Raw genomic sequence first — 24,823 nt, 5'->3', positions numbered from 1 at the left:
CTCATAAAAAGAAATCAACTGAAATGAAGGCGCATTTGTCGGGATATTTCTCGGCACGTAGCTCTGTATGTGCAAATAAACTTAAGAGTTCCCTTAGTTTTGACAGCATTAACCTTTGCAATCTCTTTACGCAAACAAATGAAAATTAAAATCCATTTAAGTTATCAAATTCTTTCCTTGCTCACTCTGCCAGCCGCAGACAAAGAAAACTTTTCACACACACTTGGGCCGAGAAATTGCAGCACTTCCTGAGCAATTTATGGAGGCAAACTTTTGTGACACCTTCCGCCCACCTGGCATATTCGTCATATTTGTGAGCAGAATGCATCTGAAATTACGCGCGCCTCCTACGGCGCAACAACAAAAACTTCAGGGGGTGTGGGGGTGGGCAGCTAAATTGCATTTTCCTGTCTGTCGTCTGCCCCCGAGCCAAACTTCAAATGTCAGAGTCGCCCAGAAAGATACTCGTATCTGCATCTCCATTTCCATACACGCATGCATCTGCTGCTAAGCGTTATTTAATGTTCAGCAATTAAACTGAAATTCGATAGTGCCTTTAAGCTTGGAAAAAGTGGGGAAAACGAAAGAAAAACTATTTTCCGCTGCTTGTGCGTGCCTTCAATGGTTTTTGCTTTTGTTTTCCTTGTTCAGCGATTACCGCACGAGTGCTTTTTGTCAGTGTGCGGGTGAACGAATCTGCCTGCGTCTGTGTGGATGAGTATCTGTGTGAAATGCTCTGCTTAGTGCACTCATGTGAATAACGACGCTGTCGACAACGCGACTTTCCCATCGATATGGCACGCGCTTAGCTCTCAGTCCCCCAAAACCCTGAAAGCGGCTATAAAATCATACAAAACCCCAAGAATTTATGCTAGTATGTAGTATACACAATATAAACAGCTGAATAACACTAAGTGCACTTATGTGATCTTATCAGAGAGTTTGTTAATCTCGCACGTTATAGTTATAAATTTATCTTTAATGGTGTGCTAATTTAACCTTCCCTTCCCTTTCGTTAAAACATAATACAAATTTTAGAATAGACTCGCACAGTCATTTGAGGTAAGGCATTCCACTTTCGACTATTTTAGCCAAGTTTCTGGGTCGTAACTTCCTTTGGCGTCTCTCTATCTGGCCGCAGAATCTGCTGGCAATTTGCAGCTCCTCCTGGCTGCAATCAAAGTGCATTCCGAATGAAAATTTCCGCTTATATAAGTACTCCGCACTTACGTCATCCATGATGGAAAACGAAACGCAAGGGAAAACACACGAAAAACAAAATTAAAATGCCGCAAACAAATGTGATGTCAACTTCTCGGTGAACTCATTTCAGCATCCTTCGAATTCTCGTATTACCGCATTTCCGCTTTTCACGGAACAAAGTCTAGTCATTATGCCAAACTTTAGCAGTTTAGATTATGCACAGCCTTTGTTTTTCCAAGCACGAAGTTGTACTAAAGAATAATAAACAAAATAAGGCTGAAATGCAAAGTGAGAAAACTTCGTGAATTTTTTTTTCTTTTTATCTTTCTGATTCTGACAGATTATATGCCCTGTTCAGTTCCTGGATATAGCCTTATTTGTAACTAGGGTCAGCTAATTTGATTAATGGTTACGGCTACAGTAGTTTGAGTTAGGCAAACTTTGAGTTACATCATTGATTACGTCAATAAAGTCATCCGCAAAGGGTGAGGATTAAATCGCGCTTTCTTTTTATATTCTTCTAATAAAGCTGACAAGTTTTAAATTATCAGCATTCTATATCCGTTATAGCCAGTGCTGAATTAACTTGGTCCGGAGTCGCCGCAGAGCTGTCTAGCCAGGAAGCAGGCTATCGGAAGTATTCATTTGGTGGCAAATTGCTGCAGTGAAAGGACGAAGGATTTGAAGCCCGTCAAACAAACTTTATGAGCGATGTTCACTACATAAATGTTTTAGGTGAGCTTCGCTTTTCAGTCAAGAAATTGAAACTTTCTTTACTGTGTGACAACGTTTTCACAAATTTTACATCAAAATAGTGTCAATCTTATAACCAAAATTCATTACAAGCACTATCCGCTTATTTCTGCTGTAAACACTTTATCGAATGGCCACGTTTTAATCCAGACATTGAACTATGCCGAAACAGAATCATGTGTTCGACAGACATGTCTGGCACATTGCGCAATCAGCGGACCTAGCTGGGTCCACTTAAACCCAGATGAACTTGGCTCGTGATGGAGCCGAGTTGGCTAAATCCCTCAATGCTCGCAATTGAAAACGCTGAACGTTGGTTGAATGCCATTAAGACAATGCAGTACAGAATTGCACTGCAGCGTGGAAAACAAACATCTGTGTTTGAATGGATATGTGCTAATGCTTCTGTGAATACAGATCTCTTGGCTGTGCACATAATTGTCCATTGTTGTGTTCATGTTGCAGTTCCATTTATATTTCAGCTTCATATCAAATTGCCATTGCCATCGCGATATAATGGCAAGTAATATGAAATTATATCCAGCCTGCGAATGACAACGTGCCAGCACAGTTTTTCCTTGAAGAAACTTGTAGAATTTTATTGCGGCTACCTTGAGTTGCCGAAATATTGGGGATTTATGGCCATTGAATTATTTATTTAAACTTTGTTAAAACATGTTGAATATTCGAGCATACAGCAGCATTTTTCGGCTGACATCACTCCGATATTTTGGGAATTTTATATGCATTTATCCCCGGCCAATTGGCAGCGACTTCCTGTTCGCTTGCCAAAATCCAAAGCTAACACATTACTTATAAGCAAATAAGGTCAGATGAGGAGCAGGACTGCTTCCCCTTCCACTTCCCCTTCCCCTCGCTTTGCTTCCCCTTCAGGGCCACTTAAATATTTTACGCTTTTGTATTGTTAAGCAAAAGTTTTTCCCCTTCCCGCCGGCCAAACGCATAAAAAATGCATACGCACACAAGTTCTCATATCGTTTATATAATGGGATTTGCACACACACACATTTTCGGTTTGTTTGTGTTGGCCAAGTTAAAAACAAAAGCGCAGCAAAAGGCAGCACTAGAGCCTGAAAGCGTGGAACGTTTAACTTTTTATGCAAAAGAAGAATTTTCCTGTGCTCTCCATTCGCGGCTAAAAAGTGGAAGTGCTGCCCAGGATTCTAAAAGCCTGAAAAGCTAGATCAGGCAAAAAATGCTCAAGTGATGTAGAAGAGAACACCTGAATGTAATAATCGTTATAAATTATGGTGGCACACGATTTACACAGACTTTTTATGGGCGAAACGTTACGCGCTTGTAGTCCAACCCGTATTTAAGTCGGATTTAAAAGCACTCCAAATTTTTTGATATTAATAAGACAAGTAAATTGAGTTGCATAAGGTTGAGCTAATGTGCATAAAATCTTTAATGTTGCGCTTCTGGATAATAAATCCCAGGATTTTCTTCCATTTAAAACCAATAAATATAGATCTGCCCAAAGTGAATTTTTTCAAGAAATGCAGCATATAGAATTTAATGGATGGCAGGCATACTAAGTGATGACATTAGAAGTGAGATGTCTAGGAAACCTAAGAGCTTCTTAACCAGCTTTCCTGCGATATTCCCCCTCTCCGCCAACTGTCCAATAAAATTACCATCAGCACCGTCAGCATCAACAGCCCCTTGCAACTTGGTCGCCAGCCAAGAGCCCACATGGTGATGGGTTCAGAGGCTGAGGCTCGGGTTAAAAGGGGTTTTGAAGACTGCGTCAGTGCAGACCCATCCATACAGTATATGGCGCATAGCATAGGCATACGGCATACATGGCAAGTGCCATGTGCCATGTGGCATGTGGCACCTGGCAGGCCGTTAGCCCGGCCCTGTAATCCATTCACTTGCGCAGGGAAATTATTATAATTGCATTAGTTCAAAGGCAGAAAATTGAAATTGAAATACGTTAGACGATGTGACGGCACGGCCGCTGCTCTCCAGGATGCTGATGGATGGGTTGTATGGCTGTATGGCTGTATGGCTGAATGCGAGGTTGGAGGGACTGAGAGGTGGAAGTACTAGAGCCAAAGTTGACGTAATGTGCCAAGGATGGGGCGTAGTCGCATGGACCAACGGTTAGCGATGCGCCTTCGCCAATTAATTAATTTCTTCTTGGCGTTTTTCGGTGCCTTCCTGCCTCAAATGAGATAAGACGGAAATCATCAGCAAATGGCTTTAATTGTTTTTTAACCGTCTATCTTATAGCTGCATCACTCGCCGCTCTTTCCGGGTATCAAAAGCTTCTGCTTTAATGGAAAAAGTTCGAACCATACAAGTTCTAATCGGCCGACATTGATGAGCACGACTTGATAGACATTTCGTGCTCGTTCGACATTCGTGTACACTTTTTAATGGCTGTCGAATAGGAAAATCAATATGAAAAGTTGTTGCTGATTAACACGCTATGAGAGCCCGAGCACATAAAAGCCAAACAATCAAGGCTATAATAAAGTTGCCAGGAATATTCAGGAGCAGGCAAAGTGAAGTGCCATTTTGTTGATTGATTTAACAATTCATTCCTATTATTTTACTTAAAGCTATATTATTTTTGTAAACAGTAATTCAGTTATTTTCTCCTAACTAAATGTATTTTGTTCCGTCATAAAATTGAATCGATAAAAATACAATCAACATTGCAAATAAATGGCGACTTTTAAGGAACCATAAACAATTTCTACCAAATAAAGTAAGAATCAGAATGCAGCAGATTAAATAAAAACTTCTGAGAAATGTACAATTTTTATACTCGCCCTGCATGCGATTCACTGATTTGTGCTGAAAATATGCAAATAACCAAATGACTGACTGAAAATGCAAACCTGAAAACAACAGAAGTCCGGAAAATGGAAAAAGAAAGCAAATCTCTCGTGCGACATGTGCTTCGCCCACTTCCCGCCCCTCAAATATTTAACCAGTCAGTCAGTTTTGTGTACACGTCAGCACAATTCAGAACAGTTTCCCAGTACAATTTCATATAAACGGAAAACAAGTTTCATTTTACAGAAGAGTGTTTTTCATTTTTGATTTCACACCAGCCGCCTCCGAACACTTGACCCCAAGTAATTAGAAAACTTTTCACCCGGCTGCAGCTCCTCCACCAAATCCATGGAGATGCACATCGGTTTTCAACAATCGCCGAAAAGACAAAACGAAAAACTTCCTTCTCCCTGGGCTCCTGGCCCGCAGTGGCTTGAGTTGCCTCTGGTTTCCCCATTTTCGGTTCTGGCAATCGAGGAAACTGTTGTGGCAAGACAGCGGCAGAGTGGTGCAAATTGCCCTCGTTAGATGCAATAAGAAGGGTTTTCCGGAAAAGAATGAGTTGCCTGGGATGCACAATAGAAGTTCAAAGTTCTCAATCATAATAAGACTCTCAAAGCAATACCCTTGATATTAAAGCTTGAGGGAGTTCACTAGGAATATTAAGGTTGCTTTAATTTCTCTCACAATCTCCGTAGCTCAAAATCATATTTTATATATTAAAGATAATTAAATATCATTAAAATATCATAATCATTAAATATCTACAAAGTATGCGTACGCTTTGTAATAATCTTCTTATTTAAGTTTTATCTTTGCACTTGACTCGTATTCAATAAATGATTATTTGCTATTGCAATTATAATCGTTTGCTTTTGCATAAGACCTAATCCCCAGCCAGCTCGCAGAAAATGTGTCAATATGAACGTGGTTACACGGCAGGGAGCTGAAACTATGTTGTGTATGGAAGTGCCCAACTCTTGGCAGTTTCCTGCATCCAGAAGATAGCCGCGCACAAAGCCAACCGCCTCGCCTTCCACACAATCCAGCGGAAGACATTGCGGATGGTTATAGATGGAGGAAACAATAGTGCGGATAGAACTGCGAGTGTCAGTGGGAGATAACTAGGCATAACTCGAAGTTGAGTGGACCTACACAGAGAACAATTTCGCATTTAAGTATTTAACACCCAAGTCGAAACAATATGACCAATATGCCTAACACAACTCAATTAGTTAGAGACTCATACTGCCATCGAATGCACCGTTTCCATCACATTTATTCCTTGCTTGAAAACATATCTTTCTCAATATGGTATTTTCCCCTCTGCGTGGGAAAATTCTCTCAGTGCACATCGGGGCGACGCCCAGCTGACTGTAAGGATTCGGCGAATCGCACTGGATCGATCCGAGCAGTGACTAAGAATTAAACATGGCGGTAACCATATGCGGCTGAATCGATAAGCGTGTGGCATGCAACCGTCGTCCGACTGGCGACACTTGGCCGGCACTTGTTGTTGCCGCTAGATTGGTGGATGAGTGGCTCGGGGGTGAAAAGTGGGCGGGAAGTGGGAAGTAGGCGTGGGAGTGGGTTGCGAAGGTGCCGCCATAAAAGTTTGACTACTCTGCGCTGATGTAATACCGCAAGACAATTTGCCTCGAACGTCATATGGCTGAACAAGCAGCGGGAAACAACAACAAGAAGGTCGAGCAAAAGCCGGCTAAAAGGCGCTCTCCTCGCTCCCTCCCACTTTCTCTCAGCGCCGCTTTCTCCGAATCTCTATCTCTCCCGAATCTCTATTTCTCTGCCAGCTGCACATGCGCGAGGTCGTGGAATGACGGCATGTTGTACACTTCAATTTGTGCGCAATGTGAAAAGTATACCAATATAGCAGCTAACGCTTTTTTGTTTTAAAAAACTTATTTTCAGTGGATTCCAATTCAATCTTTTCCATACTACAACCTAATCGTTTAATGTTTTAATTTAACTTATTTGTGTTTTCCTTTTAAAGCCCTAATATTGAATATATGAAGGAATAAATGTACTTCTTGGAATGTCCATTTTGTGTCAGAATCGCTTCTCCTGCAATCTTATATTTTGTCATGGCGAAGTGATGAATCAGCTGTTTCGCAAATCGACTGGAAGGCGGCGCTGGAAAGCTGGAGAGCGCGTTCTCCGGCGGAGTAGGTTTCCGTGTCCGTGTCCGGGTCCGGGTCCGAATCGGAATCCAAGTCCGGGCGCTATGTGGCACCCCGGCCGGCCACAGCTGTGGGCCCAAACAAGCCACAAGCCATATGCTATTGATTTTCTGGGCCTTTTCTGCCTTGTTGCCCATTTTCTTGCCTTTTACCTTGGTGCCATGTTTCTCTGTGTATTTCACTTTATTTTTTGTGGGCTGTTACTTTACGCTGACGCGATTGGTGTCGGGCGTAATGCAAGTTAATTTATTCGCTGCCAGCGAATTTCAGCTATTTACTTTGCGACTCCATATATATTCGCTCTACATTGTCTGAAATAAGCTGAGAAATATTGCATGCTTCTGGACAAACGATTTGTGACGACACTCCAAGGATTGCCGACGTAAGGCCATATTGATCAACATTATGAAAGCTGGTAGAAAAATGTGGCCAAGGGGAAATCAGTTAGCTGAAAGAGTTCAAGGAATTTCCGCATGACATTAATTGAACCGCGATTTCGATCAGATAGTTGCTTTAGTTACTTTAATGTGTAAATACGTTTGTTTTGGGCTTATGATTGAGCAATTGAGAAATTAAATATTTGATTTACCACTTGAACTTTAATTGAACGTGAATTACAAATCGCTGAATAGAACATAGAGCTTGCGTAATTAATTAAATTACGATTTGGGGAGTTATTCACCTCCTATTTCACCATCAACTTCTGGTTTGGTCCGCTGAGACCGATTTAACCCTCCGATTTAATACCCCCATATTAAAAATTCACCCTAATCCCGCAATTCTTCGAAACAAGTCATAACTCAAGTCAAGTCACCCCATTTTCGACTACAGCCCCTTTCACTTGTCGCCCGCAAGTATGCAATAAAAATCTATTATGTGTCCTGCACTCACACTCATACCCACACGCCGATTCAGACAACGTTCGCGCATAAATCAAACGATTTGGAGGCTATAGGCAAAATGTTCGCTGTCTGCTAACTGGGCTAAGAGGCTAAGGGAGCGAAAACCCCGGAAAACAGTCTAAAAATAACTCATCCCCGCAATGGTTTTGATTCTTACATTATTATGGTAACAATTCAACTACAACAGTCAGAGCTTTTATATATTATTAAGATTGTTTCGATTGTTACTCACCTTGTCTACCGGCATTGATGGGCACGCTCTGCACAGATTCCAGAATGAGCCAATCATAGGGAAATGCTTTTGCTGTTTGCCAACCAAAGTGCCAAAAATACAAATTAAACACACGCGCGTGGGGGCTTCTCTTCTTTCGATTTCCGGCGATTGGCGTTGCTTATTTTTAACAACTTCTCATGGGTCACACACACGCGCCTGGCCTTTAAACCTAAATATTTCACCTCTCGCTTGCTCTCTCTATACGCACACTCACACGCACACGCACCTGGACAATGCGTAGCGAAGAAAGTGCGTTTGTATTGTCATAGGCCAAATTGGATTACACTTCCGCTGCGGGGAGAAATGGAGGCGTGAGAAAAAGCATTGCATACCAGCGGGCGCCCTGTTCCGGCGATGATCTCATGCCCACATACATCGTGTACACACACACGGCCCACACATTTGATGGCCCACTGGATGTGGACGCAATTAGCCCGTGATGCCCGCTTGTAACGGGCAAGCAACTTTGTCGGACATTAAAAGCAGAAACTTGCTTATTTTATTTCCATGCCCTGGCAAATCGATATCTACTTTTCATGGCAGCCCCGTGGTATGCAATACTTTTTAGCCGCCTCGCGCTGGCAATTCGCACTTCTAACAGCCGCTTTTTCCCCTCGTGGTCGTGGTTCGTGGTCACTGGAGCGGATCTTTGGTAAGGCAATAGTGCCAAGAAACTGCAGGTGAAGCACTGGGAAACACACTTTTTAAGACTGCACCGATTTGCTCTCTGCTCTGCCGCTGCTGCTGCTGCTGCCTGCTCATATGTATATGTAGCTGGGAGAATCTGCCTGGCTCTTCCGGTTTCAACTCGACGACGTTACGAACACGACTGAACCTGAACTGAAAGGTCCCACCAAATAATCCAGCGAGCGAAGCCACGGCGACGGCGTTGGAGTTGACGCAGGGCCTGGAAGTTTTGGGGAGAGAGATTTGGAAGTGGAACCGCGAATGGAAATGGCAGCCACGGCGAACATCTGTTCGCATGGGCGTCGGTGGGTTCGCGGCAGTGCATTACCAATAAAAAAAATCAACTATTAGGTATTTGGCAGGTTTTGCGGAGAAACTTTTTGCTGTTAAGGCGCACTGCAAATTTATTTCGGTTGGATTCGCCGTTCAAAAGCCTGGCAACGCTGACATGCGCACTGCACCACCGGTTAGCCTGTGACGACACAGTAGACTGGAACAGCTGTTTCGCAGCAACAGCGTGGGATTTTTCGACGGTTAGTGGACGGTCACACAGGGGCTTGTTTACCTTTTCATCTAGTGAGCAAAATATTTTACGCCGACTTCAATACTTAATTACTTGAATTAAAGCACTTGAAGCAATTGTACATACAAGTTGTAATGCACTAGAACAGTTCGTAAGAGCTTACGGAAACGATGATTCGCATACGGCAAGCGATTTGCGAGCAGGTGAGCATAATATTGACGGAACTAGCCATTATGTCAGACCAACCTGCTTCCCATACTCCAGCTGCCGCAGCTCAAGAACGCCTGCCATGCGCTCGAAGTGCCTGTCAGGAGACAGCAGCTGCCGAACGCCGGACGACCGACTGTGGAGTGGACTCTGCCCTCTGCGCTAGCGCAACAGGAGGGCGAACTGCTGGATTCATTGAAGAAGCACAGATTTGAGGAAGCCTATGTGGAAGACGTTCGCATAGTACCCAGTGCTGGGCGCAGTGCAGCCAAGATCGTGTTCCAGCTGCAGCCACAGCTCTTTGCAGAGCAGCTCCTCCAAACTAAAGAGAATGCCGTGCATCCTTCGCCCTTTGCTGCGGAACACATAGTGGTAGAGTACAGCTCGCCCAACATAGCCAAACCCTTCCACGTGGGCCACCTGCGCTCCACAATCATCGGCAATGTTCTGGCCAATCTGCACCAGCATTTAGGCTACCGCACCACCCGCTTGAACTACCTGGGGGATTGGGGCACGCAGTTCGGACTACTGGCACTAGGAGTTCAACTGCTGAATGTAAGCGACAAGGAGATGCAACTATCCCCAATTGAAACGCTGTACAAATGCTACGTGGCCGCCAACAAGGCGGCTGAACAAAGACCAGAAATCGCGCAACAAGCAAGGCACCTCTTCGCCGCCTTAGAAGAAGGAACGGATACAACAATGACCAAGCAATGGCAGCAGTACAGAAAGTACACTATAGAGGATCTATCCAAAGTCTATAACCGATTGGGAGTTCACTTCGACAGCTACGAATGGGAGTCCCAGTACTCCCAGCAGCACATTCAGGGAGTTCTGGACAAACTGCGCAGTGCTGGACTCCTGCAGCCAGAGCACGATGGTCGTGAGGTTGTTGTGGTGGATGGTCGCCGCATTCCTGTGATCAAGAGTGATGGCTCCACTTTGTACCTAGCACGGGACATCGCTGCGCTGCTGGAGAGGCTCTCCAGGTTCCAGTTCTCCCGCTTGCTCTACGTCGTGGACAATGGTCAAGCGGATCATTTTAATGCCCTCTTTAAAACATCGGCAGCCCTGAATGACCGCCTAAGTCTGGAACAGCTGCAACATGTAAAATTCGGACGCATTCATGGGATGAGCACTCGGCAGGGAAAGGCAGTCTTCCTGAAAGATGTACTGGATGAAGCACGAGATATAATGCGAGAAAAACGAAGCTGTAGCCCAAGTAGGTGAATGATATACTTACGAAATCCAATGATCTTTGAGTCCCAACACTGTTTTCCAGCTACCAGACAAAATTATAATCTGGATGACGAACATGTATGTGATATTCTGGGCGTGTCGGCCGTCCTGGTCAATGTTCTCAAGCAGCGAAGGCAACGCGATCACGAGTTTAGCTGGCAGCAGGCGCTCCAAGTAAATGGGGACACTGGAATCAAGCTGCAATACACACACTGCCGCCTGCACAGCTTGCTGCAAAACTTCAGTGAAGTAGATCTGGACGATATTAAGCCTGATTGGAAGCACTTCGCCACGGAGCCAGCGGATGCCTTGGATCTGCTCTACGCACTGGCGCGCTTCGATCAAAGCATTTGGCAATCGAAGGAGCAACTGGAGGCCTGTGTCCTTGTCAACTATCTCTTTGGATTGTGGTGAGTACAGCAGAATACTATTAAACATTCCATATGCACTCCGAGAGTCAAGCGTAACAAATGAATTGCTTGACAATGCTGTCAAAAGAGCTGTATCTCCGTCATCACTAAATGTACCCCTTTTTCCCTCTGCAGCAATGCCGCCAGTCGAGCGCTGAAGAGATTGCCTGTGAAGCAAGAGTCCTGCCTACAAAAGCAACTCCAACGCCTGCTTCTCTTTCACGCTGCCAAAAGAACACTGCGACAGGGCATGCAGCTTCTGGGCCTGCGCCCACTGGACCAAATGTAGACCAATGGACCGGACCTAACTTTGTTAACGTAGTTTATATTTATTAAAACACTTCGATATAAAATGCAGCCTAGTGTGCAGATGCACGTGACCGTCTAGCGCTTCTTCCACGTGTACTTGCGGCGTGCTCCTTCCTGTCCGAACTTCTTACGCTCCCGACGGCGATAGTCACGTGTCAGCAGGCCGGCTGCAGCATAAATTGCAATTAGTGGCAATAAGCCAACGGAGGCGGCTACATTGGAGCCATGCACTTGAACATGCACTTACCCAGACGCATTGACTCAATCATCTCTTGATCGACAAAGCTGCGCAAGCTCATGGCGATGCCCCAGCGGATGGCTCCAGCCTGACCGGAAGGACCGCCTCCCTCGACGTTGGCCTCCACATCGACTTTGCCCAGCAGCTCGCTAAATTGCAGCGGGAAGAGCAACTGGAAAAATCGAGATAACGAATCGGCGAATGAGAATGGTATAATGTCGTGGCCGTTAGATGTCAAGTTCGAGCGCCCGAGGCAGCCATTGTACGGATCTCTCTGTATTCAAATGATGCTGCGATAGCGCTTCCTGTACAACAATGCCGATAGATAATGGCGGAATGGTTAGCCAAATTAAATGTCTCTCGGCCGCGGCCACTAAACTGCAACAGATTGTTGCATGTCCGCCTGGCAATTAGTGGGTGGGAGCTGAAAGGTTCCTCCGCCCGGCTAGGTGTGATGCAAATTATAAGTGCATTACAGCAATGCATCAAGTCCGGATAATTGCGGAGCCGCGGGCATGATCAGCACGCGCTGTCCCGTTAATGGGTTGGGTAATAGTTCGCTGTACGTAATCAGTCGAGTTCTTTTGAGAGTCAATTAAAGACGGCTGATTTTATATCACTACACCTTGTTCTTCATAACTCTCCATTGGGCCTTAATAGTATTGGAATTACAATTTCTGCATTAGAATATTAGTTCATTCTCAGCAAAAATCAAAATTTGCTGGCAAGGAAACCATTAATTAGTTATATTCGCATAGCAGCAGCTCTGACGCCATTCACAAAGTTCACAAAATCCAGAGATCAAAACAAATCGTAATTCATTTTTCGTTTTGGCCGTTTTCCGAATTCGACTGCGTGGGAATCAAAGTCAAGGGGCTTGACAAACGTAACGCCTGACAATAAACATTATGATTAAAAAACAATAAGCAATAAACAATAAACCTGCGACAACAAAAGGGGAAGACCAATTTTTAAACTATTGTTCTTCCGTTTCTCTTTTTGGCAAACCAAATTGACAACTGCCATCAATCATTGAAATACCTCCAGATGAACTGCCAAAGGGGAAAGAGACAGACTTTGATTTGTTTAAACAAATTTCCAGATGACTTCACGCAACAGTAACAACAATAATAAGCATAATAAAAGGCTTGCGAACAAGATTTTTAAATTAATGTACATTGTACATTTGGTACACACCACACAAACACAAGCACCGAATACCGAATGCCAAAGCCGAGCAACAGAAAGTCTTAATTGACAGCGATAAAAATAGCACCAGATTTGCAGAAAAGTGACGAGGCAAACAATAAAACTGGTTGCTCCAACTCCAGGGTTCCCCAAATCCCATATCCCAAATCTCTCTTCGTGCGACCTATAGTCGAGGGGGTGATGCTTTTGAGGGGGGCGGTCTACCGGCATCTCAGAGCTTCAAGAAAATTCGCTGTTACATTTTATTATGATTTAAATGGGTTTTATAGTTTGACACATGAGCGAAGTCGACACGACTAAGATCCACGAAGATATCGCTCGGCGCACCAACTGTACACTTAGTGTAAAAGTGTCGGATCGGCGGGGATATAGTATAGTATATATACTATATGCACACCGCCTTCATTGGCGCTCGTCGGGCGGCTCACTTTTGGACACTCATATCGCGTAGAATACGGTTTAGGCGTAGTTCTTTGTATCAGTCGATCCCGCGTCGTCAAGAGCGCGCCAAGTGTCGCAAAATATTACATCGCCCCAAGAATTTCCATACCAGATAGCAGCTCACGAAAAGGATCATTTGCCAAGCAACATGTCGCGATCATCGACTACGCTCAGCCACCGGGTCTGCAGTTGAAACCACAATGGCATAATGTAAAGTGAACTTTCCAGAATTGTGAAAAAGTTTCAAATACGCGAAAATCGATCTTATCAGCGTTTGAAGAGGGAGTGTATCATACTCAGAATAATAACGTCTGCTTCGGTATATTTTGAAATTGAATAAGTAAAAGCAATATTCCATCCTTTACAAAACTTCTCGAAAGACTATTATATATATCGATTTAGAACTATTAGTGCTATGAACATAATAAACTTCACCCTTGACTACAGTAATATGTATAGTTTCGTAAAAAGGATAATTAAGTTGCCCAAGCAGAATCGAAACTAAATGCACAAATACTACGAAAACTAGCATTAATCACAGACCAAAGTACTAGGTACAAGTTCCCTCAGATGAGCGATATCTAGTTGCTTTCTATTACAGAATCAGCCAAGTGAACAATGAGCGATCTCCATAACCGAGTGCAACTTATGAATAGCAATTGAGGTTTGTTTACACTCGGTGCACGGCTTTTGTCGACTGCATTATCCTTTAATTCGGCACTCTGACTCGAATTCAATTGCCACTGCATAGGCCCACGAACACTATACATATAGTAGACAGTATAGTGTGCAGTACACAGATCGGATCTAGTGATCAGCGGCTGTACGGCGCAGTGTGGGAAGTGGGCATGCGCTTCAGGTTCAAGGGCATTATGGCAACGCAAAAATACAACCCAACTCAGCCCAATGCGTTCGCTCAGATAATAACCCCCTTAAGTTCCCCACAAAGGCGCGAGCGCGCGAAGAAGAAGCCCCAAATTGATTTCAATTATAATTGAATCAGCGGGCGGCGAAGAAATACCCGAGAAATACCCGCTGGCGAACGAGCCCAAAGATCGCTCGGCCAATCCGTCGGCCATCGGCCATTTCCACGGCTCCCATTTTCACAGCGGCGCAGTTTTCCAAAATGGCCGGCGGCGGCCTGTCGTAGCGGGTAAAACGGGCTATAAGCCACTTCCGGGCCTTCGAGATCAACAGAAGCCAGCTAGCCAGCCAGCCGCCTTCCCCCGACCTCTGGCCATCTAAGGTCGAGCTCTTTTTGCACCTGCAAAGGCATAAAAACGTATTAATTGATTGGGCGATTTCCAGCAATTCACAGCAGCACATTTGTAATCACACGGGGGCGTTTTTAAACAAATATTTGTTCAGTGTGTTAGCGCGTTTTGGAGCCTCGCAGACTCCAGACACAACCCAGAAACCACACACGGCGAGAAATAAAAGGATCTTAGAATATATTCAAGAAATACACATATTCGTTTTACTCAAAAAATAGTGCAAATGAAAGTTCCCCTCAATTTGTGACGTGTTACAAACACGACTATACACTCGTATTTTGTAGGAAAGCCTACTCGAAAATTCTGCAGAAACCAATTCTTTCTGTGCAGCGGGGCTCAACGAATTAAAAACTGGTTTCCCAACTACGCACAGATTTTGATTAATTTGCTCGCATATTTTAGCCAACTCAAGCTTGGCCGCAGTTTTTGTTGCCGGCCCTTGTTTATCGCCGTATATGCTTAATCAGTCAGCGGATTTTCGGTTTGCCTAATCAAAGAAAGTTTCTCATGCGTTGTCGCCGGGCAAACAGAGCCTCTTTTTGCGTTTCCCATTAACATTTGTTTATGTTTTGCAAACAAGTTTGAAAGATTCCCAGAATCGCTCGAGAATTGTTTACAGTAATGCGATGCCGAAGTAATGCAACAAATAAAACCGAAACAAGCTTAACGCTTCGCTAGCTAATTTAGTCTAATGTGGCATCGTAACTCTCTAGATTCGTGGCAGTAATTGCATAATCTCGTGGAAAAGCTGAGGAAATACACCAATAGACCAAATCCAATAATGCGAGCCGAGAAATAAACAGACTAAGATAGGGAATGCCAAATAAAAAGTATAAAGTAAATTTATAAGTAGTATAAATTAGAAAAGAGAGGATAGCTATTTCTTCACTGATTAAATCTGTCAGAGGAACAACAAATTGGCAAAAATTCATTATAGAAATGGTCAAAACACTGGGGCAAAGTCTGTTTCTAAAACAGAAGTAAACCGCTCCTGGGCGTTGGAATCTGCATGCATACTAAATGAATGAGTACTTCCACATCTGACGTTGACGTTGATTGTAAATAATATGCACAAACAAAATCAAAATAATAAAATAAGCAAGCAATGCATGGGAGTGTCGGAGAGGGGTGGTAAAATCGTGGCAAGGTGGCAAAATAGACCCGTCCATCCCAAAAATAGCAATAATCATGAAGAGGCCCATCGAGCTTAGACGCGCGTTATTCGGCTAGGAGTTACACAATCCCCGACTGATTCAAATGATATATCTCAACGATAGCAGTTTCCTAACCCCCTTGTGACGAGCAGGCAGAGCCAGTAGCACTCCAAGATAAATCCCCGGATAGTCTGGCGATAATGGTCGTGATTGTGATGATGTGGGCTTATCGCTGCGTCAAAAGGAAGACGCTTAGATAACTGCGGCCACGAGTGTCGCATCCAACGCACGGCTGGCTATCTTTCGCGGAGTCCGTCCATCCAGGCAGTTAGGAAAGTCTGCCAGTCAGTTGGGTCCAGTCTGCTTGGGATAACACAGGGGGATAGTTGGGACAGATGCCTCGTAGAAAGATGCAGTAGATAAACTTCACACCGAACTATCTTTGCAGGCCCATGAACATGCCAACCAGTCGCTGAAATTGGGCTATAAATTGGCGCTCCGCTGGCGTGTGATATTGGAAAGTAACTTTTTCGCATACCCATTGCCGATTGCAGGCGGTGACAAAAAACGAAGTTGCATTGCACCGGGGTTTTGCGCATATTTGCGCGTTTTAATTGCCACAACCACGAAAGCAGCAGCATTGACACCGGCGACGACTGCAGCAGCAACTTCTGGCCGTCACCATGGAGAATCTTGGCTATAAGGAGGGCAGCACCAAGCCCCGTCGCATGACACGTTCGATCAGCGTCGTTACCAAGACCGAAGTGGAACAGCCGCTCACGGAGAATAATGCAAATAACCGGTAAGTGCCAGTTGGAGTGGCCAGTTTTCAGTTTGCTGTTGCTGTTGCAGTTGCAGTTGCAGAAATTTCTGGCTACCATAAAACACACTCAAAATATACATACATATAGAGGCGTGATTGCCGGGCCCAAAAGGCGAAGAAGCGGAAGCATTCGGTGATTTATGTGACAAATGAATTGCCATCCAGAAAACCAGCATGTTATTCGCAAAACCGATAATGCCATACGAGTTTATATAATGTCTGTTTATCAATTGTGAGGAGCAGTGAGCCAGTTTTTGTGTGGGTATAGGGTAATACTCCTACAAAATGGTAAATTTGCACGTGATTATTGTTTTTAGCAGAAAAAAGATAATTGCATAAAATATAGGTGGTTAAAAGAGGCAGTTAGTTGGAAAGGTTCCATCAAACCCGTGTTGTTGGCACAATAGTGTTTGAAGGCAAATGAAAGCTATTAATATGAGGTGAACCTAAGGAATATAAACTTAAAATTAACACAAATATCATATTGCAACGCTATCTTCACAATACATAGAACAAGGCGAAACAGCTTCCTTTTTGAGAAGTGTAATTTGGAAATACTTTATGATTGTATGACTTTATATTAACTATTTTATACACATTCGTGTATTTATCACTTTGAAGTTACGGTTTTAGGGTCATGGCATTCTTCGTAGACTAAAATATCATATCATACAATATCTCTTTGAAAGATAGAAATGCTGCAAAGTGAAATGTACCAACGATTTTCACTCCCACTCGCGTCAGAATTGCAGACTTTTTGGAGATTTCGCACTCTCTCTAGAGTATCTCCCTCTCCAAGTACTGTTTATTTACACCTGCGGTCAAAATAGTGGCGCTTCAAATTACTTCTGATACATTCATTATTGCGGGAAAAGGAACTTCCAGCAAAGACTGCTAATGATCATGAATAGCCTTGCCTGATATTTGAAACCTCCTTAACAGGCAAACTGAAAATCAAATCAGCTTCTCAAATATACTACAAAATATGTTAACCCCGAGCTCCCAGGTTCCCAGAGCTATTATTTTGGCCCCACCTGTACACGTATCTCCCCGCTCTCTAGACTACCTCTCTTTCAATCTCGATCGACTACTTAACCAACGCTTACCGATTTCCATCGGGCTCAGTCGGTTTTGAATCAACAATGCAGGCGGACGCGTTCGTTGCTGGCCAAAAGAGTGTGGAAGCAGCGAAATAAGAGCCACAAAACACGGCTAGAACGCGTTCGAACTTCGAAGTGATCGCCGTCGCTGTGAAAACAATAGGAATGAACGCTGAAACAACGTCCGAAAAATCGACGGCAACAACAAAACGGAAGTGAAAAATTCGCGTTTTTTCACACAACATTTAGCATTTTCCGCCCGTTAGACGCGATTGTCTAGGCCCCACAAAGGCCTCCATTGTGAGGCACTTGTCCCGTTCTGACCCCATCCCATCCCATCTGACCCGATCCGATCCAATACGATCCAATCCGTAGTCCGTATTTCGAATTTCGCGGATCGGTCGAGTGGCGCGCCGGGCTCTCCCATGTATTTCGGAAATGAAATTAGAAATTGAAAACAGCTCACTGGCGAATTGGCATCATCCGTGGATATGGCTGCAAACGGTGTACGTATTCAGTCCCAGTCGCTCGGATGCCGAGATTCCCGGCTTAAGTGGCCAACAAAAGCAGTGGCAGTGGGCAGTAGTGCTTTAGTTGCACAACGAGTGCACCAGCTTCTGACCATGGACGAGGTCTGGAATTATGCATCGGACAACTATGCTGGGCAGAGCTGAGCTGGCGACCAAGAAAACAAAACAAAGTCTACCGGCGCAGTCGGTAAATCCATCAACGTACGAGAACAGTGAACAGTGGACAGTGGACAGTGAATACTGAGCAGCGAAATAAGAAAACCGCTTCAAGCAAACCGCCAACTTTGCATAACTCCCAACGCAAAAAAAACACAATAATTATTTAAAATTATGCATGCTCAAAAAGTCAACAGATCTCGAACTCCGTTGTTCAGTGCCATTTGAGCGATGGGGATTATGTGTGTACAGATCTATAAAAAGGTGATCTGTGCGAGATGAGTGTGTAGACATCGAGAAGTGCGAGTCTATCTAATGGCTTTGTTTTAATATTTAGCCAGCTTAGTTTGACCGCATGGGTTGTCCCAACGCAGCTGAAAAGCGTCGAATTATTTACGAGTTCTAACTTTATAGTAATTACAAGTTTCACACAAATACTCAACAAGCTAAAACCGAATCGTCTAGACGTGATGTTTGACTACGCACTTTAAATCCATGGGTACAGAAGCCAGCACAAGTCCAAGCAATAAGTTAAACTCATTACATCGATTTAGAAAACTTCCACTGATATAAAAATTTTGTCTAATCACTGACAAATTATTTGAACGCTTTACAAACCATAAAAACGGATTCACAGTGTTTTGTCCACAAGATCAAAATCATCTCGAACCCACGAAAACCTGTTTAAAGTTCAAGAATTAGCATTGAACAGTTTAAATGTTCTCTTCACCAAAGTATTCAAATAAACTAAATAAATAATATAAATAAATTTAATTTAGGCTACATTTTGTGTCTCTTGAAAGAGTCTTGATAAAACCGAGAGGTATTGTGGGTCTTTCAATAATAATCAATAATAGTCTTACTAACTTACTTAGCCTTCTTAGAATAATTGACTTGCCAGTGGAAAACTAACAGTATTTAGATTCAATATGAATGCCAATATATTTAATATAAAGCGCATAGAAACGCACATAGACGTCTGGTCGGAGTAAATAAATTAAAAAATTAATGTTCATGCCATGGGAATCTTGGACAAATCAAAGTTTTTGTTAGGAATTATCCAACCGTAGAACATACGTGCAACTTTCAATGCGGTAATACTCATCCACTAATCGGCTTGCATCCCCACAGTTTCAAATCGATTCCACCCAACTTGATGGTGCGATGGCGGAACAACACTGACGCCATGATCGAAGCTCAGTACCCGACCGCTGGAGAATTCGAATACATGGAGTGTGGACCGTCGCCGCCGGCGGAGAGTGCGCCGAGCATGTACGACAGCTTCGAGGAGCCGACCAGCGAGCTGAGCGTCCAGATATGCAACGATACGCTGCGGATCAGCCTGATCGACCAGATGAAAAGCGCAGCGGGCCGCGTCAAGCTCTTCGAGGACATCGAGCAGAGCAACGTGGTGGCCGAGGGCATACGGACGCACTTTGAGTCCGCCTCGAAGCTGGAGAAGAATCTCTGCTACCTGTGGGCCGCGTACCTCAAGCGCTGGGATCTGATCGAGAGTCTGCTGGAGGCGGGAGCCGACCTGCACTTCTGCGATCAGAATGGAATTTCAGCCTTGCACCTGAGCGCCTTTAGTGGCTGCTTGGCCACCTTGGGCCTTCTGGTGGCCAAGGGTTTGAATGTCAATCTGCAGTCCAAGTGCTACACGCCTCTGCACTGCGCAGCCTTTGGAAACGCTGCGGAGGCCGCAAAGCTACTAATCAACAATGGGGCGGACATATCCAAGGACACCAGCAAGCCAAACTGCGAGGAAAGCCTGCTGCACTGCGCCGTGCGATCCAACGCCCTGGAGTGTCTGCAGATCTTCATTGCCGAAGGCGCCGATGTAAACTCGCTCAAGCCGAATGGCACCAATGCCATTCACCTGGCAGCTGATCTGGGCAATCTTCAGTGCCTGGAAGCCTTGCTGAGTGCCCCCAATGCAGATGCCAATGTGCGTATCTGCATCCGTGAAAAGGAGTCCACAGCCTTGCATCTGGCAGCGGATGAGGGCAACGTGGAGTGTGTGGACTTACTCCTGGCCAAAGGCGCTGATGCCAAGTTGAAGAATCATCGAGGTTTCACACCGCTCCACCTGGCAGCGAGAACATCCAGTCTGGATTGCGTGGAATCGTTGTTGAGGAATGGTAATGCCGACGCCAATGCCGAGGACTTCGATCACCGTACTCCGCTTCACGCGGCGGTGGGAAAATCCGAGAACGCCTACGACATCATGGAGACCCTCATCCAGTGGGGTGCCAATGTTAACCATAAGGACATTTATGGGTTTACCGCTCTTCACCTGGCTGCGTTGGATGGGCTGGTGCAGTGCGTCGAAATGCTGATATTCCACGGAGCGGATGTAACCACCAAATCGAAGAAAGGTACCTCCGCGTTGAACGTTATCACCCGGAAGACGCCGGCTTCAGTGGCCATGATCAGGCAGAAACTGGACGCAGCCATAACGCTGCACCACTCGCAAGTAAATAGTCCTGCTTTGATTCCCATTGGAACTCTCTTATCCATTCCTTTGTCCCCCTAACAGGACCCCGTGAACCGTGAGGTGGAATTGGAGCTGGACTTCCGTCAGCTGCTGCAGCACTGTCACCCGCGCGAGATCAGCTACCTAAACACGTTCGTCGACGAGGGTCAGAAGGAGATCCTGGAGCACCCGCTGTGCTCCTCGTTCCTGTACATCAAGTGGGGCAAGATCCGCAAGTACTACATTGGCAGGCTCATCTTCTGCTTCAGCTTCGTGCTCTTCCTCACGCTCTACGTGCTGACTGCTTTGGCCCACAACTGCTACAATGGCAGCAAGAACGACAACACGACCATTCCAGCGCAGGAGTTGTGCCAGAAGCAATCCATCCTGGGAGATATGCTCAGGAACAACCCCTTTGTGATGGAGATGCAATGGTGGGTCCTGGTTGCAATCACCATAGTGGAGATATTTCGAAAGCTATATGGCATTACGGGCTACTCGTCCTTTCGGCACTACGTAACGCAGGTGGAGAATATTATGGAGTGGTTCGTGATAACCAGCGTGTTTGTTATATCATATATCTACACCAACAAGACGTACACGTTTCAAAACCATATAGGCGCCTTCGCCGTGCTGCTCGGTTGGACAAATCTCATGTTGATGATAGGCCAGCTTCCAGTCTTCGATGTCTATGTGGCCATGTACACGAGAGTGCAGGGGGAATTCGCAAAGCTATTTATGGCCTACTCCTGCATGCTGATTGGTTTCACCATCAGTTTCTGTGTTATCTTTCCATCGTCGTCGTCATTTGCCAACCCGTTTATGGGTTTCATAACAGTGCTGGTGATGATGATTGGGGAACAGGATTTATCGCTGCTGATCAACGATCCCGAAGGCAAAGATCCACCTTTCCTGCTGGAAGTCAGCGCACAAATCACCTTCGTTCTTTTCCTGCTGTTCGTGACCATCATTCTGATGAACCTGCTCGTAGGCATTGCAGTACACGATATCCAGGGACTGAAGAAGACGGCGGGACTATCTAAGCTAGTGCGACAAACGAAGCTTATCAGCTACATAGAGTCGGCGCTATTCAACGGCTACCTTCCGACATGGCTGCGGAACTTGCTCCATTACACAGCTCTGGTCTCTCCCCAAGCTTATAGAGTGGTGCTATGTGTCAAGCCACTGAATCCCAGCGAGAAACGCTTGCCCAGAGAAATCCTAATGAAGGCTTATGAAGTGGGAAAGATGCGCAAGCATTTCGGCCACACAGTCTCCTCAAAAAACTCGGCCGAAAACTATTTGTCGTACAAGAACAAGTATAACAACAATAATGGCGCCACGACCGGATATGTACTACCCGATACGGACCCGGATGCCGGGCAATTCACCACTCTAACCACAAAGATCGATGACAATGCTGATCGGATCGAGTTTCTCACCCAGGAGATCCAGGAGCTGAAGCAGGCACTAATCTCGCAGCAACAGCAAGCCAGCAAAGTGATCGACAAGCTGCTGATTGTGATCTCCAATCAGCAGAAGCAGAATCTGCGCAAGTAGCAGGAGCATTTACTGCACCCCATTCGGAATATTTATAGATCAGAGTTTGACGTAAGGGGGTCGGCAGATCCCAAAAATCCAGAACATTGTTGATATTATCGTAGCAGCGAGTTGTAGTTAAACCAATTTAGATATCGATGCGCCAGGCGCCGTATAAATACGCTATATAGCCATATACCCTACATACACTACTATTGATACAAATACTATAACTAGCGTTTAGTTAAACTAGAGGCGAGCAGTTGGCAGGATTGATTTGTGGCTGGTTCCAGGCTGTGTCTTTGTTGTTTTGGCGTTGTCGTCAGAGAATCGTTTATATAGTAATTTAATGAAAATTATTATTCTTAATAAAGTATATGCTATATCTATTGTTATGAAAAACGCGTTCTTATTTGTAGCTGCCGGCCAAAATGTGCGAGTCTCTAATGTCAACATAATGTCAAGGTAAATTTACTATCAACTGATTTTAAAATATATAATTTCAATCCAATAAATTGTCAAGAATATTCAAGCTTTACGTAATATTCATTGAACAGGATTTTGACTGCATCTCTGAATTTATATTTAAACAAGGATTTATGATTGCCTTATCGTCCGCAGCACTTTCCCCAAGAATTCTATTCTTAAAGGCCAACAAATACTACGTGCTATTTTTTGCTGAAAAGCAATTGTAGTTTTAAAATACAGGACTTCACTCACCTGTTCCTTGCAGTTTTCGTCCTCAAAGTATGAGATGTCCTTTCCATTAATGCTGATCTTTCCTGTTCCGGGTAGCCGCACTGTTACATCGGCTCTAGCAGTTTTGCGCAGGCACTCGTAGGTTGTGATGTACTGGCGACCCTCTTCGTCTATCCTTGGTTTGGGCACCTCCAGCTGCTTGGATTGGTCCATCAGCGGTTTCAAATATCGCTCGATGAATTCTTTGCTTTTATAAGCATATGGCGAGGCGATCAGCCGTTCCATGGACTTAGTAAAGTTGGAGTACTCGATATCGGCAATGCTCTCAACTAGCAAAAGTTCCAGCTGGTCCTTGGGCAGCAACTGAAAGCCGGCTATTCCACTAAAGCGAAAGATACAAATCATTTTCAAATTATCTTTGCAAAACCTACAAAGCTTGCTTACAGCTTTTGGTTGTCATCGGGCTTATTGCCGCGCCGAAGCATGCGCTCCTCCAGGTCCGCCAGCTTGTTAGTTTCATCCACAATGTCCTGGTTATGAAAAAGAGAAGTAAATAAATATAGGCCAGACTATTTTTATTTTGCTCAAGCTAATCTTTCTTTAGCATTTAAAGTTCCTATTGTTCTTGTCTTTCCTCAAGAAATGAAATATGCAATTTGTGCATTTACTCACATGAAGCAGTTGAAAAAAGTTGGGCTTGCCGGTGTAGAACATGCTGTGGAATGGTCTGCCCGTCTCATCGAATTCCGCGGCCTTGCGGGCGGGGAAGACAACCTCAGGTGACTTCATAGCCGGGCGGCCTTTTTGGTCGTACAAGCCGGAGGGAAACAGGTAGGATATCGCCTCCTGTAATTCATAGGGATGTACGACAACGACTTTAAGATTTCCATAGCCAAGTATCTCACGTCTATGTCCTCCTGAGTAAACGTCTCCACATCGGCGCCCATCATGTTGGCCAGGTGCCGCTTTCCGATCTGGAACTCCAGGTGCTGGGTCTTCATGAACTCGTCGTGTTCGTTGGCTCTTTTCAAGTACGCCCGCATGGCCTTGCTCACCCTTTGCTTCTGGATGGCCGCCGGAGCAGCCTGGACGGTCACTTCAGTGGCAAATGGAGCCGCTGCCTGAAAGGTTATGCAAACGTTAGGTCTCACGTTCGGCACAATGGAAATTGTCAAGTTTGCGCCTGGCAGACTTGACTATTGTACCAACCATGTAGCCTGTGACCGGCGCACTGGATTTGCATGCATTCTGCAGCAGATTCCTGTTAGTTTTTACTATATTTAAGCCAAAAACACGCAGTGCCATCCTTTCAATCTGGCGGAAGAAGAAGAGAATAAACATCTGTTCCAGACAGACTAGTCTGTGTTGAAAAACACACAGATTCAGCTGAATTTTGGCGCGTACTTTAAAATCTTTTCAGCGGTTTTTACATAACTAAAAAACGGCCACATTTTTCTTGCAATGATATATGATGGTTTATACCGAAGACATTAGAATAATGTCTAATGCTTTTAAATTTTTAATATAAATCCATTAATATCGATCTGGCCATGTCCATCTCTCCTGCCGTATGAACGCCGAGATATCAGGAACTATAACAGCTAGATTAAGCGTGCAGATTCCAGGCTTAGCGCAAATTTGTTGTTCGTGTTGCCACGCCCACTCTAA

At 44.7% G+C, this 24,823-nt stretch overlaps 4 protein-coding genes across 14 annotated transcripts in view; 2 read left to right on the top strand and 2 right to left on the bottom strand.

Moving 5' to 3' along the window:
* Positions 1 to 9,085, bottom strand: part of LOC6553605 (AF4/FMR2 family member 4) — a 33,172-nt gene extending 24,087 nt beyond the window's left edge. For 2 of the 7 annotated variants that reach the window (XM_026983670.1, XM_015154928.2), the window contains exons 1-2: positions 8,843 to 9,078; positions 8,100 to 8,432 (exon numbers count right to left, since the gene is read on the bottom strand). In XM_026983670.1, the coding sequence (XP_026839471.1) occupies positions 8,100 to 8,156 (57 nt within the window). In that variant the 5' untranslated portion in view covers positions 8,157 to 8,432; positions 8,843 to 9,078. The other 5 variants (XM_001979194.3, XM_015154929.2, XM_026983662.1 and 2 more) reach the window with 5 other exon arrangements.
* A 227-nt stretch (positions 9,086 to 9,312) lies between these two features.
* LOC6553606 (probable arginine--tRNA ligase, mitochondrial) lies at positions 9,313 to 11,581 on the top strand. The gene is made up of 4 exons (XM_001979195.3): positions 9,313 to 9,554; positions 9,616 to 10,780; positions 10,841 to 11,207; positions 11,343 to 11,581. The coding sequence occupies exons 1-4, from the start codon at positions 9,522 to 9,524 to the stop codon at positions 11,494 to 11,496; spliced, it is 1,719 nt and encodes a 572-aa protein (XP_001979231.1). The 5' UTR covers positions 9,313 to 9,521; the 3' UTR covers positions 11,497 to 11,581.
* On the bottom strand, positions 11,517 to 24,546 carry LOC6553607 (28S ribosomal protein S9, mitochondrial). The gene is made up of 7 exons (XM_001979196.3): positions 24,365 to 24,546; positions 24,061 to 24,276; positions 23,828 to 24,001; positions 23,600 to 23,685; positions 23,177 to 23,537; positions 11,764 to 11,926; positions 11,517 to 11,683 (listed from the first exon to the last, which is right to left on the bottom strand). Exons 1-7 carry the CDS (start codon positions 24,494 to 24,496, stop codon positions 11,592 to 11,594), a joined length of 1,224 nt encoding a protein of 407 aa, XP_001979232.2. The 5' UTR covers positions 24,497 to 24,546; the 3' UTR covers positions 11,517 to 11,591.
* Positions 13,382 to 22,939, top strand: LOC6553608 (transient receptor potential channel pyrexia). Of its 5 annotated transcripts, none has more exons than XM_015154128.2 (4): positions 13,382 to 13,614; positions 16,281 to 16,634; positions 19,573 to 20,917; positions 20,981 to 22,939. In XM_015154128.2, the coding sequence occupies exons 2-4, from the start codon at positions 16,516 to 16,518 to the stop codon at positions 22,475 to 22,477; spliced, it is 2,961 nt and encodes a 986-aa protein (XP_015009614.1). In that variant the 5' UTR covers positions 13,382 to 13,614; positions 16,281 to 16,515; the 3' UTR covers positions 22,478 to 22,939. The 5 variants fall into 5 exon arrangements, with proteins under 5 accessions (XP_015009614.1, XP_026839004.1, XP_015009613.1 ...); XM_026983203.1 differs by having other exon boundaries at positions 13,382 to 13,723; XM_015154127.2 differs by lacking the exons at positions 13,382 to 13,614; positions 16,281 to 16,634 and adding an exon at positions 17,772 to 18,261.
* Positions 24,547 to 24,823: the final 277 nt, after the last annotated feature.

The sequence above is a fragment of the Drosophila erecta genome, unplaced genomic scaffold, assembly GCF_003286155.1.
Source record: "Drosophila erecta strain 14021-0224.00,06,07 unplaced genomic scaffold, DereRS2 tig00000000-arrow-pilon, whole genome shotgun sequence".
NCBI lineage: Eukaryota > Metazoa > Arthropoda > Insecta > Diptera > Drosophilidae > Drosophila > Drosophila erecta.
This window is presented reverse-complemented; position numbering and strand designations above follow the sequence as displayed.